This window comes from Anarhichas minor, unplaced genomic scaffold, assembly GCF_050575085.1.
Source record: "Anarhichas minor isolate MPS153535 unplaced genomic scaffold, ASM5057508v1 ptg000136l, whole genome shotgun sequence".
Lineage (NCBI taxonomy): Eukaryota > Metazoa > Chordata > Actinopteri > Perciformes > Anarhichadidae > Anarhichas > Anarhichas minor.
Window position 1 is genome coordinate 15,186,592 of NW_027466582.1, and position 17,090 is coordinate 15,203,681.

The 17,090-nt window shown below is 44.6% G+C and overlaps 1 protein-coding gene across 3 annotated transcripts; it reads right to left on the reverse strand.

Annotated features, from left to right (window-relative positions):
- Positions 1–1,582: 1,582 nt before the first annotated feature.
- Positions 1,583–16,593, reverse strand: map3k7 (mitogen-activated protein kinase kinase kinase 7). 3 transcript variants are annotated; one of them, XM_076083690.1, is made up of 18 exons: positions 16,375–16,593; positions 15,676–15,795; positions 15,429–15,539; positions 15,179–15,244; positions 14,975–15,020; positions 13,544–13,682; positions 12,576–12,704; positions 10,964–11,088; positions 10,409–10,539; positions 9,388–9,469; positions 8,849–8,979; positions 8,623–8,770; positions 7,894–7,974; positions 6,021–6,088; positions 4,358–4,454; positions 3,932–3,993; positions 3,506–3,621; positions 1,583–3,257 (listed from the first exon to the last, which is right to left on the reverse strand). In XM_076083690.1, exons 2-18 carry the CDS (start codon positions 15,766–15,768, stop codon positions 3,077–3,079), a joined length of 1,806 nt encoding a protein of 601 aa, XP_075939805.1. In that variant the 5' UTR covers positions 15,769–15,795; positions 16,375–16,593; the 3' UTR covers positions 1,583–3,076. The 3 variants fall into 3 exon arrangements, with proteins under 3 accessions (XP_075939805.1, XP_075939806.1, XP_075939807.1); XM_076083691.1 differs by having other exon boundaries at positions 15,676–16,593; XM_076083692.1 differs by lacking the exon at positions 7,894–7,974 and having other exon boundaries at positions 16,375–16,592.
- Between the last annotated feature and the right edge of the window lie 497 nt (positions 16,594–17,090).

Genomic DNA, 17,090 nt, shown 5'->3' on the forward strand with positions numbered 1-17,090 from the left:
TTGATGGGCTGAAGGTGCGCGGTTCTTTGTCTGCAGAAAAACAGCTCCGCAGCTCCTCTTAATGACAAAGACTGGACGTTCAGCACCACCTGCTGGCTGGACGGAGACACTGCGGCAGGGACATGGTGGAGTTGTACTGCAATGGCCTCCGGATGCACGTGCTATGTTTCTGGGTTTTAGCTGTTAACCCTTGTGGGCGCATTTAATCATCTCAAAGGCAAATGGGACACACGCCTAATTGGGTGCTTACCGCTTTTGGGGTGTATGCTAAATAATCAAAAGTATGTGGGTATCCGAACATTTACCTCCAAGACTGCATCCATACAATCTAAATTTGTCATTGGTTATTAAAAACAAAAACAAAAGCCGGACTAATAGCAGGGCAAGTATAAGGAACATTCAACTGCTGCTGAGAGCCGGTGAAAGTAACTCTGCTATTTTATTATCATCACGTATGGCGTCGGCCAATAGTAACCGTTAGCCGTCTGTAGCGGCTAAGGCTAAACTTAGCCACCGAGGTGTTGCATAGACAGGCTAAACAACGTGCTTAGTCCTGTCTAGTGAAAATAACGGAGTCTAACTTCTGCTTCTCTGTCTTTGATGGAACATTCGATGCTCACGTTCACGGTCTTCATCGTGTAACACGCCAGAATCCGTAACGACAGCCTGACTTTTCACCATTACAACACAACGTTCACCCAGCATGGCGGTCAAAAAAAACAACCATTTGTGCTCCACCGTCGGGCTAGAACTGTCAGAACCTGTCTTATGTTCTACATACACTTTACTCCGCTTATCGGTTCGGTTCCTTCTCGATACTCTTATCGGTTCTTTTTGATTATTTTGGGTAAAAAAAAGACATAACTTTATTATTGTTATGTAAACAAATAGTCTTTCTTGAGCAGCAACAGCAGCAATGTTGAAATAACTCACTATTGTAGACTATACAATTTCAATGCCAACAACAAATGTAAATAAATCAATAAATATATAAAATAAACATTTTTAGCTAAATAAAGTTCATTAAAATCCTTAAAATACAGTTAGCTGAGCGACTAGCTTTCATCCATTAGCCTGTTATTATTACCAAACTCCCGATGGCATCGCTAACGTTACCTGCAGTGGACGAGGACGGACGGCTGCTCGACAAACGGTAGAAAACTGTGCATTTCTGCACATTTATGTTCTGCGTGTTCCCCAAATGTTTTGAGAAATCGCTGGTGTTTCCTCTCTTGTGAGGGTTTTAATGCATTTGAGACAACGACAAGTTCTCAGCATCTACTGGAGTAAAATGTAGCCACACTTCTTCTCGCTGCCATGCTGCGTGTCTCACGCTGTACTAACCGCTTTGCGCGGAGATAGCAGAACCTTTAACTCCGGACCTTAACGATACTCCGGGTATTTACTTCTGTTTTATCGGTTCCCGTTGAGAACAGAGTTCCGGGGGAGCATCCCCACTACAGACATTACAATTATAGGAATTACAAATTAAAGATAAAAATAAATAATCATAACTTTGAAACATGATTCATGATTTCAAATGAATGCATCCGCCACAAACACACACGCATGGAAGAAGTGAAACTTTTTCACCATTCAGTTTATTTCGTAATGCCTTGCTCACCGCCGTGTACTGTAGCTCGGTTCCCAATGGCCTAGGAAACACTTCATGAACAGTGTGGTGTGCGCGTGGTAAATTCATTCTTTGTGAACGGAGGGAGGTCCTGTACAGTAACACATTTTAAAAGTAAGACTCGTCAAGTCTTGCCCTTTTAAAATCAGAATTGCTTCAATGAGAGATTAAAATTTGTACATGACCAGAAGAAGAAAAAAAGAAAAGTGATTGTGCAAAAAGTACTTGAGGGATATGAAAGAAACAAAACAAAAATCACATTCTTTTTAGAGTACATGTCATGTTTTGGATGTAAAGCTGGTGGGACGCATTTACATCATCAGCTTACTGACATCGATCCTTCTCGCTCACAATTTCATTCACTGTCCATTACATAAAAAATATATCTATTTTTTTTTTTTTGCTTTTATCCCCACTACATGTCACATAAAACAAGCACTTAAAATGCAGGCAACTTCTAAGGCAACATGTGAACTTAAAAACAAACTAGATACTGTATAGGGAGCTATAGGCTCCCTATACAGGGCATTCCCAGACCAGATAAAACATGTTGTAACGCAGAAATGACACAAGAGCTATCGTACAAAGTGAACTACTGAATAGAAAAGACAAAAAACAACAATACTGAAGTCCAAATAAAAAGGGGAATCCGCAGCTCCCCGTGTTTGCTCGGGAAGCTCGGTATGTGTTTTTGTTTTAAGAGCATAAGGAGCAGATTATTAACGCTGCATCCAGGTTTTACCCCCCCACCCCCGGCAGGTTGTGGGAAAGGGCTCATGCTCACAATTAGAAAAAAGGGGAAAAGGGGGGACATAAATAAGTTGATTTAAGGGGTGTGTGGTTTGCATAACAGGGATTCCACGCACACGCGCTGCAGAACAGGTTCCAAACATACCTCACCGATCTCCGAAGATTCTTGCATATGATTCACACTCCCCCCCCCCCCCCCCCGAAAAAGCCTTTTTTCACATTCTGGAGGACGGTGTGGCCGCCCCGGCTGCTGAGGCGTGGACGCACACCGACCGGGCAGCCCAGAGGGCCCTGAGAGCAATCATGTAGGAACACACGACCCGCACTCGTCGGCCCGCCGTCGCACCCGAGAGGGGGGGAGGGAGGGGGGCCCGAGAAAGGTCCAACCCCCCCCCCCCCCCCCGGAGCGAAGCGGCAGGGTCCGTGGGGCTGGAGTGATTGTTTGGTCGGCGGTCACAGAATACACTGTGAGGATGTGCAAATGTCTGTACAGAGGACGTCATCTTCCTGCTGGACAGACGTCGAGGGTCTACAAGGCGACATACAGGACACGGGGGTCTTTACAAAGCTGGACTGGGAACAGTGTGTGTGTGTGTGTGTGTGCAGAGAATGAGTGGGTAGTGTTATAGTGCCGGGGGTGAGGGGAGGAGGGGGGGGGGAGATTGGTAGCAGTTCATAGACGTCTCTGTCTCATCACGACGTGCCCTGTCTCTTCTGTTGCTGGACCCGGATCAGGTCCAGCTGCTTTTTGCACTTCTGGTAGTACGTGGACAGACTCTTGTTCTCCTCCAGCAGCTTTTTGTGCTCCTGCACCAGACGGGACGTGTTCTGCTGGTCCTTCTCGTCTTGGTCCAGTTCAGCGATGAGCTCCTTCCTGCGCAGACGGGATATGAAGCGCTGTTATCTTTTATAGCGAGGGCTGCTGTTTTTTGGGGCGCTTGTTTCGGATCGATTCAAACTAACATGTGGAATTTATTAGACTTAATGAATTTAGTGAATTACTGCTCCGCTCGTTTCTGGAGCCTCCGCTGCCTCACTTGAGTGGCATGAATCTGTATCATTATTGGTCATTTTTACCATCTGCAGCGTAGTACACAACACACTTGTTGCAAGTCAACGTACTTTCTCTGGATCAGCAGGGCGATCTCCGTTTGCACCTTCAGGTATTCTTGGGCCATCTTGCAGTGCTGCTCAAACACGGCCATGGACTCTTTGGAGTTGGGACAGGGAGCGAGAGGCTGGAAGAAAAACAACAACACGCATGCTGCTGTTAATTGACGTCTGCCCGCGCATGACGGCAGAATGTATTTATACCGGCTAGTCTGAGCAGTTAATAATACGCCAAACATCTCACTGGTGCTGCCAACGTGTATTTATATGCACATTCCACTTTTCAGACAGCATCATGGTTTCAGGGCTAATCCCTTCATAATGAAGTCATTCACAATGCCCTTCAACTCATCTTTGAGAGGAAAAGAGCGGCGCCGCAACACCACCCAAGTTAAAGTCGCGATCGGACAATATTTAAATGAAACGACGACGGTGTACCTGCAGCTGGTGATCCAGGGTGAGATAAGCCATGGGAATGGAGTTGTCCGAGCCGTTGGTGTCTGAGGAAAGAGAGGAAAGAGAAAAGAGTTGGTTTTTCTCTGTGACTGCACGGGAACGGTGTCGGCTGTTCCACCACCCTCAGAAATAACCTTTCTGACCGCCTCCTCAGCTCGGGCTGACCCGAAATCAGTGATCCAACACTACAGTGTCTCCAGTGGAGCCTGACAGATGTAAAAACATCTGGCCACAATGACACAGATGCTGTTACAACTGGCGTGTTTGCAAAATATTAACAAAATGCATGCCAGTCAGGGGGGCGTTCACACTTGCATCTGTTTGGCAGGAACCAGTTATTAACTGGCCTTATGAAGACAAAAGAGGAAACACTTTTATGCAAACACATCATTTTGGCTTTGCAAGTACCTGTGGGTTCGTCGGGGGAGAAGTAACCCCTGCTGCTCGTCTTGTCAGGCATCATCCTCAGACTCGGACTGGAGGACCGGCTGCTGTTCCTGCTCCCCTAAGAGAGGACACGAGACACCCGTCAGTCATCTGGCGAGCCAGTCACGGCTCCTGAGTGGCAACATGTGACCTGGGCCACCACAAAAATAAAAAGTAAAAAACTAATAATGCCGCTCTAATCTGCTTATCAATGCACATTTGGAGGCGTGGGCCAAATGAAGCTGAATTCCATTCGTACTGGTGAGATTTGTGATTGTGTCCGCTTGCAATTAGTACGTCCAGCCATCAAAGGGATGGTGTGATAGAATGTCATTGAAAATAAGGAGAATTCAAACAATGAACATTGGTCTAAAATGAACAAACAGACTGTTTTGTATGCAGTGAATCTGAGGTTAGTGTCTCAGTGTCTCTCTGGATCCAAACATGGGAATAGAATCAGAACGGTAACAAAGCAAAACTCACACAAACACACAACTCCATGATCAATGGCACTTGTCACGCTACTGGGAATCTGAACAGGCAGCACGGCGCGATTTATCTTCTTCAGCGAACAGTATTTGTGTTCAAAGTCTTCACGCTGAACTCCAGATGAACTTCTGAGTGCACAGAGCTGTGGCTTTACATCCGTTACAAATGGAGACAAATGTTTGGGAAAGCAGGAGAAACACTCCCGAGCCCCGGAGTCCGTTTGAAGCCCAGAGCGGTTTGAGAAAAAAGGAGCGCCGGGCTGTTCGTCTGACACGTGTCATACTCCGTGACCTCTCCTCCCAAAGGGGTTCTCTCTCTTGATAAGACGGCATCAGTCACACATCCACACGGCTTCCGCTGGAGGAATGATGACAGCGGCACTACAAAGAGATAAACCCCTTTGGTCGGGTTCTGCTGGAGTTCATCCGAGCATCATAAAGCTTACATTTGAAGACGAGGTGTTTATTAGCTTCCATGTTAAATAATATTAAATAACAATGGAAGTGCTTTTGACATTGATTTTTTTTTTAAAATAGGCTATGCATTACCCTAAAAATCGAAATAGCCCGTGAAATAAGGAATATCAATCTCACATTATTCATGATGCATCAACAGTAAATATTATGAGTTATTCTCGGTTTGTTTGTGTAGCGGGTGTGTGTGGTGCTGTCCCGGGTGCTGAAACGCAGCGCAGGAGATCGATAGACAGTCTCAATAAAGCCAAGTCTTTCATGTTGGCGTAAGATACAGTCTGTGTATTCATATATTTGTTTATAGGCCTACATACGAGCAAATTAGTTTTTATGGGAATAAAAAGGAAAAGCCTTCAAGTCCCATTTTTGCCGTCTTCTTTCATTAGACAATAACAGCAAAGCAAAGTACAATAGAAGTTATTAATGACCGCAAGTTTGAGGAAAGTATTTTTTTTTTTTACAATTACACATGCCACGAGAAAAAAAATAAAAATAAATAGATATATACATATATATATATATATATATATATATATTACCCACAGTAACTGTTTTCATGTACTTTGACACGTACACATGCCTCATTCATTCAGAGAGTAATTTAATTTAGATTATCTTTGAAATATAACCGCAGCTACACCGACCCCTATCCGCTCTCGATCCCAACAGTGACCGTGTCTTACCTGGCTGGACTCTGTGCCGATGCCTGGCAGATCCTGCACGGACCGACGTCTCTGAGGCTCGCATGTGGCTGTGGACAGGACGGACAGAGGGGGGGGGGGGGGGGACAGAGAGTGAGACCCCGGCAGAGCTAGCAGACAGCGATGCTGGGATGTTTGGTGCCCCGGGGACAGCTGCACTGATTTAACCCTCCGTGTGCTGGACCGTCTACACGGCGCTGTGGCACGGCCAGAAGGGACGGAGGTGCTAAAAGGCACCCAGCACTTCTGACGGTGCACAACGAACACACAAACACACACACACACACACCACCGTAGACTAAACCTACCCACAACCACAATATACAGCATATAACATAGCACTCCCAGGTTTCACATAGCAAGATGCAACACGACTATGTCATGTGTATTGGGATTACACGTTTTTTACTCCATAGTCTGCGCATTTCCCAAACTTTACATGACATGGGACACATCAAGTTGATTTCACTTACTCACTCAAAGCTAATACAGTGACTGGGTTTATCTAGAAGCTCTGTCTACGACACACTGAAGGCACAACACATTAACAGACAAGCACACTGAAGAGAACACAAAGAACTTGTTGGACAGATTCGGCCTCCTCTGTTGTTGTAATACACTGAGTGGAACTCTCTACAGTTATTTTTTTTTGTGTGTCATGAAACTGAATTGAATTTTCCTGCTATTGAAAAGGTTTTGTACCGTGACCTCATACCTGAGATATATACCGAATGGTGAACTTTGTATAGCGCTACATCACTACTCAATGGCTACCAAGGAGTTATGACCTCGTGTACACGAGCACTATGTAATAACATGCATCAGCTGACTCCTTTCGTCACCGGATTACATTCAACATGTTTCAAAATAAAAGCCCTTTTTTTCCTGAAATCTAGAGCTGTCCCCATTCCTTTCACTGGTACCTCTGCTTGTAATAATAGCTCTGACCCTCAATGTGAGAGGAATTAATCAAAAGGAGTTTTTTTCCAAAGTTAATGGATGTTAAGAGAGCAAGAGGGGGAGAAAAAACCCACCAAAAAAACAACAACCCACCAGCCAAGTCCTCGATGCATGAAAGGCAAGGACGAGCTGAAATGCAGAGAACTGGAGCACTGAGTTACTCGTGATCTGCTGCAGCCAAGCCAGCGAGGAGACAGAGAGGACGGGGACGTGAGTTAAAGGGTTCATCTCACCTGTGTCAGCCCAACGGATCTAATGATTGGATGCCCTGGAGTCAGCTCAAAATGTGTCGTTATTGACACAGGTGACGGACACTTAATGAGCTGGAACTAGATTTTGGGTGTAACAAAAAAAAGTGACACCAGATGAGGATATTAACTCATGTCCCGCTTCTGCCAACTGGAAAATCACAGAAGACACAGAGACAAAAAGGCAACTCCGATGTGTGTTACTCCAGGACCGGCTCAACTGACCCTTTGCTAAGTCCCGCCGCTCGAAAAGCGGACCGGCCAACCATAGTGTAGCATCCGCCAGAGTGATGTGGTGGGACCCTTTTACACTGTGATCTGTAGCATTAGCTTCTATCTTTAAATATTCGATTATATATATTCATGGAGTGCAGTTAGTGACAGTGTGGGCTCCACGGTAGCTCTGACAGCTAGTCAGACTAGCAGCGGGGGGCGGGGCTTAGCAAAGGGTCAATAACATCCTTTTCTTAAAAATAGAGACTGCCCTTAACATGCAACATCGTTAATATGAATGAACATTCCGCGGTTGGTATCGTATGGAGTGACACACACAGGAGAGAGCCCCGTCAGAGAGCACAGCAACCCACAACAGCCAAGCCAAGCCAGCTCCACCCGGTCACCAGGAAGCCCAGTGGCCCCAGAGATACCTGTGACGACGATCTTGGGGACATCCAGAATGGTGCCGTACGATGCCGTTTTACGGTGGCCTCGTTTAAACTGCGGACGTGCTGCGAAAAACACACACATACACACATACAGCTGCGAACACGACAAGCATGCGGACTAAGACAGACTGGGTGGGTGGGTGGGGGGGCCCACGGCAGGACTGTGTGGAATCGTGGGCCACGCACATGCAGAGCATACAGTGCACGTGCAGCATGCACGTCCGTTTCCAGACGCTGCTTTTTTCGGCACAAACGACAGCGGGGCGTTCGGACACAGACCGCCGGTGCTCGAATTACACGAACTCCATTCATTAACGTTGCATCAAAGTGTGACAAAACTAAAAGAGCAACAACAAAAGCCCTGACGAACTCTGTGTGCTCAAATGTAAATTCCTCAGCACTGGTGAGTCTGCTGTCTTTCTGCTGCCTTAGCGTTCAGGGGGGACATGGCTGTGTTTATATGAGGAATCAATCTACTCTATGTGATGAAAGCACATGAAAAATAAACTGACACAAAGTGTCATGGGAGGAGTTTCTTGTGGACTTGGGAGAGGCCTCATTTCAACAAGACTTGACAATAACACTTGCATGCCTTCTGTGCAACGTTTCTTATTTAAATAGAACATTCTGAATCTCATAAGCGACGTGCCCAATTTGCCTCGATGAGCTCCTCTTCCTGCTTCCGTGTGCCGTGTAAATGTCTGGCATTACCTGCAGGCGTAAACGGCATCTTGGGCTCCAGCTCCGACAGGTCGGCGCTCATTCTTTTGTTGTCCGACGACGCCAGGCACTGCGTCCGTGCGGGCAGACTCTCAACGCTGCCCCCCCTGGACAGAGGCAGAGTCCTCAGCGGGTCTGTCTGAGGGAACCAAAGACAAACCGTCACTACAGGAGCCTGTTTGGGACAATACTTAATCATACTGAAGAGTTGGTTTACCTTTGGCTTGAAGTAAGGGGCGAACTGAGGCGTGATCTTGATAGTGTCATTGCTCCCTTGAGAATCACTGTGCTCCATGTTGGCGTCGCTTTTGCTGCTTGTGCTGGTGCCGGTGCAGTCCACGTAGGAACCTGGCATTCCCCGAGACGCAGGACAGGAGAGAGGCTTTATAGCTTTCATAATTTCTCAACTGTGGTGCCTTTTTAAGATTTTACAATGCATTTGCTGCTTATATTTGGTGTTTCACAACACTGAAAAAACTCAAAATAATTAAAAAACAGACAAACGGAGGAGTCTTGCGATACCAGACAATCACAGATCTCCACCTACCTATTATCTGGGGATTTAAAAACGCAAAGTTGTTACTACAATGTAACAAACTTAAGCGACTTTGGATTTAGAGGGGGTTGTGATCGGCAGCATTGAACGGCGGCAACAGTGAGTAAAACGTCTGTGTGTGTCTGCATCATGGACAGCCGTGCAGTAAGTGCCGGGTACTGCTTTAACATCAACTTCCTGTGCTGGTGGGACTCCCGTACCTGTGCTAGTTGGAGAGTTGCTCTGCCCATCGTCTGAATACTGGTATGGATATTGCAGGGGTTCATCAGATCCTGGGAAGTACTGCCAAAAGAAGAAAAAATGACTTTCATTCTTATATTATGTACCTCTTATTTGCGCCGTTATTTGGGCAGAGATGGCCTGAAAACATCTGTTTCGGTTCTGTTCTAAATTGGACTGTGGGTTAATTTGTAGTGCGAAAGCAATGAAGACCAACCACCGGATTTCGACAGTAGACGTGTGATTTTTAGCTTCAATCTAAAAGCTAAACTACCAGTAAACATATGTGCTGATGGTTTACTGTCAAGAAAGGAAGAAAGACATCTTCTAAGCGCACTTTCATAAGCCACAGTGCTCGTTTTCTCATTTAGTCTGGCTAGAAACATTTTAAGATTAACGATAGAATATAAAAGAATATAAAATAAAGTGCACAACAAACAGATAACAGTACTATATACAAGTATGATGAAGTGTAATGTAAAGTGTCAAGTGTGTTTGAATGAATAAACAGAGAAGGGATGTGCAGGGGAGTGACCCGTAGGAAATTGTCAATATGAGGAGCCAGGCCGCTTTCCAGGATGACACAAACTCTGAATCAGCAAATATTCCTCCCGAGCTGCTGGAGTGACCGCATCACGAGTTAGACTTGCAGGTAATGACGTGCTGAATCAAAGTTCAAATATTTATATTCATTAGGTACCTACCTAAAACTACTGCTACTATATGAATTTGCTTAAACTGAGACGTGTTGATTCAACTGTACGGTCGTTTTGGAGGATGTAGATTGCAGTGCTGCAGGAATGAGTCACAACACCTCGAAATGAAATGATTACTTTTATCCACCCCATTCATATCAATGAGGGACGGCCTAATGACAAGAACACCTCTGTGGAAAACGATAGTGTGTGTACTGTAACTTTATGTCGCATTAAAACTTTACCTAATCCCGTTCATCCGCTCCAGTTTAATGAAAGCCTGGGAGAAAAGGGGGAAGCAGATTACCTTCATTAGATGAGTCATGATCTTCACTATCTCCTCCATGGAAGGCCGCTGAGAGGGGTCTTTAGACCAGCAGCGGGTCATCAGGCTCTCTAAGGGCTTGGGCAAATTATTGATTAAAGGAGGTCTTGTGCCTGAATGTGTAAGAAAAAAAACAAAAAAACAAAAAACAGTCAAACAAAGAAACAACATTTACCATCACACCAGACATAAATATTGCATATTTATGCTAAATCCCCCGTCTCCCGCTGCACCAACCATAATGACTCAGGCAGGCAGATTCAAATATTAAACCTGTGGCCAGATGTTATTAGTGTCCCATTAGTATTCTCCCCCCCATCCATCTCCGCACTAGCACAGGTGAACATGCCTTTCAGCTGCACTCTCCTGCCAGGCTCTTCATACTCTCACAGTCTCCCAGCAGGCCTAGCGGGGCGGGCACGTCTGAAGGCTCACAGCAGCTGACAGCTGGACATGGCCTTTGCATCCTATAGCTCCTCCTCCCCCCACCCCACCTGACACACACACACACACACACACACACAGTAAGTGACTCACCGTTGTGCACGGCCCACATAATGCGAAAGGCTGGTCCTCCGATTTCATCGAAGGGCTTCCTGCGAGTGATCACCTCCCAGAGAATGATCCCCCAGCTGAACACGTCGCACTTCTCGCTGTAATTGCTGCCTGCAACGTACATCAGAAGACACAGCAACACTTAGGTCCTCTTCAAACGGGGCGGACAGGCTGCGTTTGACATCACTGACTGACTTGATAAAAAGGTAATTCTCCGTGGCACGTTTGAGATGAGAGAGAGGATGAGCCAGAGAAAGCACAGCAGCTTTTATCTCATCTCTGCTTTCAAGGGGGGAGGAGGAGGAGGACGAGGAAGAGAATAAGGGAGCAATTTTTTAACCGAGGAGCGGCTCCTGTGTTGCTTAATTACTTGGCCTATTATTGCAGAATTTAAGTGCACATCACGCACCTATTCAAAAAGTTGCTGTGTGGGTAAAGCGGATGCAAATTAGTTGTAAAGAGTTCACAGAGAGGGCAGAAGTGAGTTGTTTAATCGCACTGGAGTCTTGTAAGTTGCCTCCAAAAACAAGGTAACGGCCAAGAACCCGTCCCATCATGTAGAAGTACATTAGGCTCCTGGCTGAATGAGAACACACATTTTACACCGTCATCTCCTGGGGGAAATAAAGCCAGCGGCATCACTCCATTCATCGTCTCACTGTGCTTGGGAGACCACCATCAATAGAGCAGCAGAGTCAGGCTGCTGATGCTGACTCAAGGGTTAGTGCCACGATGCTGCAAGCGCTAAGCTAATGGTGAACAGGCACAGGTGGGTGCAAGAACAAAGCATATACAAATGAGTGAGCTGCCGGGATGGGAATTCATGAGATTTTATCTTTATCGATTCTTTATTGATTCCGTTGCTGATTCAGTGTAATCCGTCAAAGAGTCTAAATATTATCCCTTTACTTTGTTATTGTCATCTATAGTGGTCGTTTGCATAAAAAACACAAAATTCAAACGATGTACTGTAATGATGTCAAATCTTGGTAAATATTTTCAATGATTTAAGCTGCTCAGAGCTAGTTATAGGAAGTTAAAACAGGTCAAGTTTTACGGCAATTTACAAGATAACACGCCCTTACGCCCTTACCTTCGCCCAATACTAATTTCTACCAATCAGAGATTGAACCCATCATAATCATTGTAACCTCTGTTAGCATTAGCTGCTAGCTCTGCTATTTAGCCAAGCAGCTGCCAAGCAGCTGCCCAGCGGCTGCTAACGGCTAACGGCTAACAAAAACTAGCTCTCCTGCTGATTTCAACACAGATTAGTTGTTTAAGATGTAAGCATCAGCTGGGAGGAAAGAGGGTGCTTCCCCTCAGGGTAATAGCAACTTCTCTGACAGTTGACAATGACGTTGCACATCACTAAGAGGAATCAATTGGCTCGGAGATATGCGATCTCAACGAATCAGACAAGCACTCAACGGGAACAAGTTCTCAAATCCTGTCCTTAGTGAGCTGGTTTCATTGGCTTGTGGTGATTCTGTGAGCATTTACAGAAATCAAACAATATACACTATTTAGTTAAAACAACAACTAACAGGGCAGGTATCCAAAGCTCTTCAACTACTTGGAATGCCACTCATACTTGCCTTCAAATACCTCTGGGGCCATCCATGCTGCACTTCCTTTGTTGTTGGTCATGTGGGTCTGAATGTCACATGCTGTTCCAAAGTCACATATCTTCAGCACAGTGCCGCCTAACACTAGAAGCAGACTGGAAGAAAAACAAAAAGAGCAAGAAATAAACTCTATTAGATGCTGACAATGCTTTGAACTTGAAGTAATCAATTAAAAAAATAAAAGAAAGTTAACTTTCGGAGTTGTTTGAGTAAAAAGAAAAGTGCTGGAATAAAAGAGTGCTATAACCAGCGACAGGTACAACGTACACACAGTGGTTTCAAAACTTTTATACTTCTGACGCCTTCTTTTTCCCCCAGATTGTTTCATTTAAAAGCTCTGAGCTCAGAAAAAGGATCCTTTTTATAGAAATACTCTGTGTGTGTGTGTGTGCATGTATGGAAATATGTTTCACGTAAAACAATATGAATATGCTTCCATCAGAAAAAATAACCAAATCCAAGCTTAAAATATAAATATTTTTTTAAAACAAGACGTTTTTATACATGTCTCATTTAAATAAATGACAAACATTCAGTGAAAGTGCAGCCGTTTTTTCTTTTTCTTTGATATATGGCATCATAACTGTGTTACACTGCACAAACGTTTGAGTTCTCTCTACTTCCGCAGGACTTCAGAGTTAAATGGGGTTCAGAGTGTTCAAAATAAACACGAAAACTCTCTTTTAAAGAAGAGCTTGAGAGACAAGTTCAAACCCTGCCTACTCTGACACCTCTGCACACTTCTGTAAAGACACAATAACCCCATATGTAAAGATATAAACGTTTACACTTCTGCCACACAATAATCAGATCAATTTCAAAAGTACAATATTTGTTGAACATGAAGTAAATCAAAGAAAAAGGGGGAAACCACCGGGCACTTTGCTGGCACAGTGAAACAGGAGACAAGAGAGTGAGGTGAGGAGGAGCATACTTGGGTGGCTTGAGGTCCCTGTGAATGAGAGCCTTTGGTTTCATGCCATGGAGATAGGCCACGCCCTGGGAACACTGAAAACACCAGCTCATGGCATGGGAAGCAGTGTAATAGGGGAGGGGTTCAGCACCATGCAGCACTGTGGACAAGAGAGCACAGTCACAACCACCACCACCACACACAATGAACCTACAGAGAGGAACCACGCAGGAAGTAGGGCTTCGAGACAGCCCTGTTCCAAGCAAGAAGTTCCTGGGTATTTTATTCCAGGGACTACTTTTCAAGGAACTTAAAGGTTCCTTTCATCCCATTGTTGTCAGCGTTTCCATAGCGGTCTCAAGATTAGGTCAATTGGGAGTTGTTGTGTTTCGAAAAGGGGGCTGAACACAAGGCTAACACACAGGGCTTAACGACTTTCTCTGTCAGCGTTTTCCACAAGTTTATTCCAGGTGGGAAAACTGAGAACAGATTGTTCAAAATCAGCATTCACAACGCAATATGGCGCCCATAGTGTAGCCCCCGAGAGTAACTCTGATAGAGATTCGGTAACTAGGGAGGAGAGCTAATTGTGAAGTGTGAAGCGCAGCACAGCGTCTCACACTGTGGGATTCACATCCTGGAAACAACAAAAGCATCCCGATCCGAAACCTTTTGGGAATAAAAGCCGTTCCAGCCACTGATGTCCTGGGAAAGCAGATAAAAGGCCTATATGCTCACGAAACACGCACGCCAAGATGTCGATAATAACCCCTCACTGTAGAGGAACTGTATGTACAGCAGGTCACAGTGAAAGCAGGCCTGGGGGCTTGATTGAAACCTGTCGACCGTCCGACATCTGCTCACATTTCTCGACCCCATGTAACTTCTTTCAAACGATGTCGCTACATTCTCAGACCTCAACAATCGACTGAGTCTTATTATTACCAATAGCTATGATGGTCAAAACTGTCAAAACAAGACCCAAATTGCAATAAAAAGAATTATCCAAGTGCCAACCAAATTCTGTGAAATTTGAGTAATACATTTGGTCAGCTTTAGTGGCCCACATCCACTAAGTTAAACTTATTAAAAACATAACATAACAGTCATGGGGGTCACATGCACACACATTCTATGATGCTGAACTTTGCAGACACATATGTATCTTTAATAACACATTATAACATTAATGCATATTGCTGTTTGTTACAGCTCCCTATTTCCCAGGTCCGTTGGGATATTAACTTGCAGGGACAAACAAGGTTGTGCCGCATGTCACTGTGCAAAGACTAGATTATCAAGGAACTGGGACAAACGACTGAACATGCAAACAGTGGGAGGGTAAAAACTGAACAGGGCTGCTTCTCATGTCTGTGCAAGGCTGTGTTCCGTTTCACCACTAGCAAAGGCGAGACAAATGCGGCCATCTGTAATACAGCAGTGTAAACTCACCATTGTACAATGACCCGCCTTCAGCGTACTCCATCACAAGGCAGACCTGAGAGGGAAGAGGAAAAATCATCAGAAACGCAACCAGAGAGATAATAGAAAACACACAGGATCGCACTGGGACATGCCGTTGCTGGGGAGTCAAATCGTCGATGTGGCTGCGCGGTTAAGAGAGCGTGACATGTAATACAAGTCCAGCCAACTTACTGGATTATTGCAAGAGCCGTACAACTTCACAATGTTGGGGTGATTCACACGCGAAAGCTGCCGGAGCTGGAGACAAAGAGGAAAAACGTCATCTGCATGCATGCTATTTAATACTTTAAGCACACAAATATGTATCACACAGGCTGTCATTACACAAACTCTGTCCCACTAGAACTTGACAGAGCGTGTGTGTGTTTGTGTGTCAACTAAACATATTGCGGTCGTGGGGTAAAGACAATCACAACAATACCTCGACAATAAAGGCTTTCCTCTCCGATTCGCTCTCGATGGTCTTGATCGCGACATCGTTGCCTTTCCATTTGGCTTTGCAAACAACCCCAAAAGCTCCTCTCCCCACCACCTGAATAGGGACAGTACATCAGAAAGTTAACATTACTCCAAAGTAAACGTCAGCTCCTTGTCTTCTGGACGTTCATGTAGAGCATGAGCGTTTGGTCTTAAGTCGGTGTCAGACCACAAAACCAAACACAACCCACCTCCTCGACTTCAATATCCTCATAGTTGATTTCTTCAAATGGATATCCAGGAGGTGTTTCAAGTATATCGACGGATGGCAACGTTAGAGACATTACTAGCTAACGTCAGCTAGCAGCTTACTGAAAAGAGCAAACAGCAGACAAGAAGAACACACATGTTGACACCTTTTCACAGTTGAATTGGGCAAAAGAGAAGACTTGCTTCAAGACATTTAGCTAGCTACCACAATGGCACAATTGTAGACTAACTTGTCGTCGGCCAGGGACGTGGCTAAGTAACATAATGAATAACGTTACGGTTAGCTAGCTATACTTTAAAAGGGGGCCACACGGTTGGTTACACATCCTCTCAAACAAGATTCAACGGCTTAATGTTAGCCTCCTGTCAGCTACGTTAGTGTGATGCAGTCAACCAACTGGCTAACCGCGTAGCTTAGCTAGCAGAGCGAGCTGTAGCTGCCCTAGCAAAAACTGTCACTGACACCAAAGAGTGCTCGAAGTTAGCTTTTGCAACGTAATACGGGCCTATAGCATTATTACAGACTAGTGCTGACCACATTTTAACAGTACCATACAACATTCGCGAGTAAAAGCAAGATACTTAAGGCCTGCAGTATATTGGCTAGCCAGTTTGCGCTAGCTGGCTAGCCTGGTTGCTAACGCTAGGTACCGGGACTTAATTAGCTTTAACAATCCAACCCTTCGCAGTTGTCTTGTCACCAGTGCCGGTGGCTCTCTGGACATGGGGATATTTTCTGCTATTAATGTACAGAAAACCGAGGAATGACGTCCATTTTTAAAAATAGTCTTTCTCTATCCACTTGACAGCCAGACATAACTTTTTCACAACTCGTCTAGCTGGCTTTGCTAGGAGTGTATTTTTATTCTTCGCAGGAGCAGCTCCATCAGGAAGTGTGTGCGCACTGCAATTGTGTCCCCTGCACACTGACCAGGAGACCTCATTCATTAAAAAAGGAAAGGCTCTCATTCATATTGTAACTTTTTTTTGTAACTTTCAAATGTATATACTGCGTGATAGTTTAAGCTATAAAAAAAGCATCATATTTTTCAAGATGATTATTTGTTTTGTATGAAAACCGTGATTCAAAATGTAATTTTAATAGTAAAATATAGTGGAGCACAAACTACAGTATTGCCCGCTGAATGAAACATTAGTGGAGTTGAAGTGTTAAGCAACACAAAATGGAAATACTCAAGTAAAGTAAAACTACCACAAAACTGTGGTTAAGTATCCTACAGTATTTAAGTAAATGTATTTAGTTATATTCCACCACTCTAATCCTACGGCAATTCAAAAGTCAATATTTTTGTTAAAAATGTTAGAAGAAAAGACAAGAGAACAGTCGCCTAACAAGTGATTAATTTAAGATTTATTCAACACATGATTAACATAA

Bases quoted from the DNA above. Each gene is read 5' to 3' on its own strand.
- map3k7 (XM_076083690.1), bottom strand. From the start codon at position 15,768: ATGTCTCTAACGTTGCCATCCGTCGATATACTTGAAACACCTCCTGGA. The intron at 15,540-15,675 runs GTGGGTTGTGTT...GTCCCTATTCAG, and splicing joins AGGATATTGAAGTCGAGGAG to GTGGTGGGGAGAGGAGCTTT. The intron at 11,089-12,575 runs GTATGAGTGGCA...CGTTGCAGGCAG, and splicing joins CCAGAGGTATTTGAAGGCAA to CAATTACAGCGAGAAGTGCG.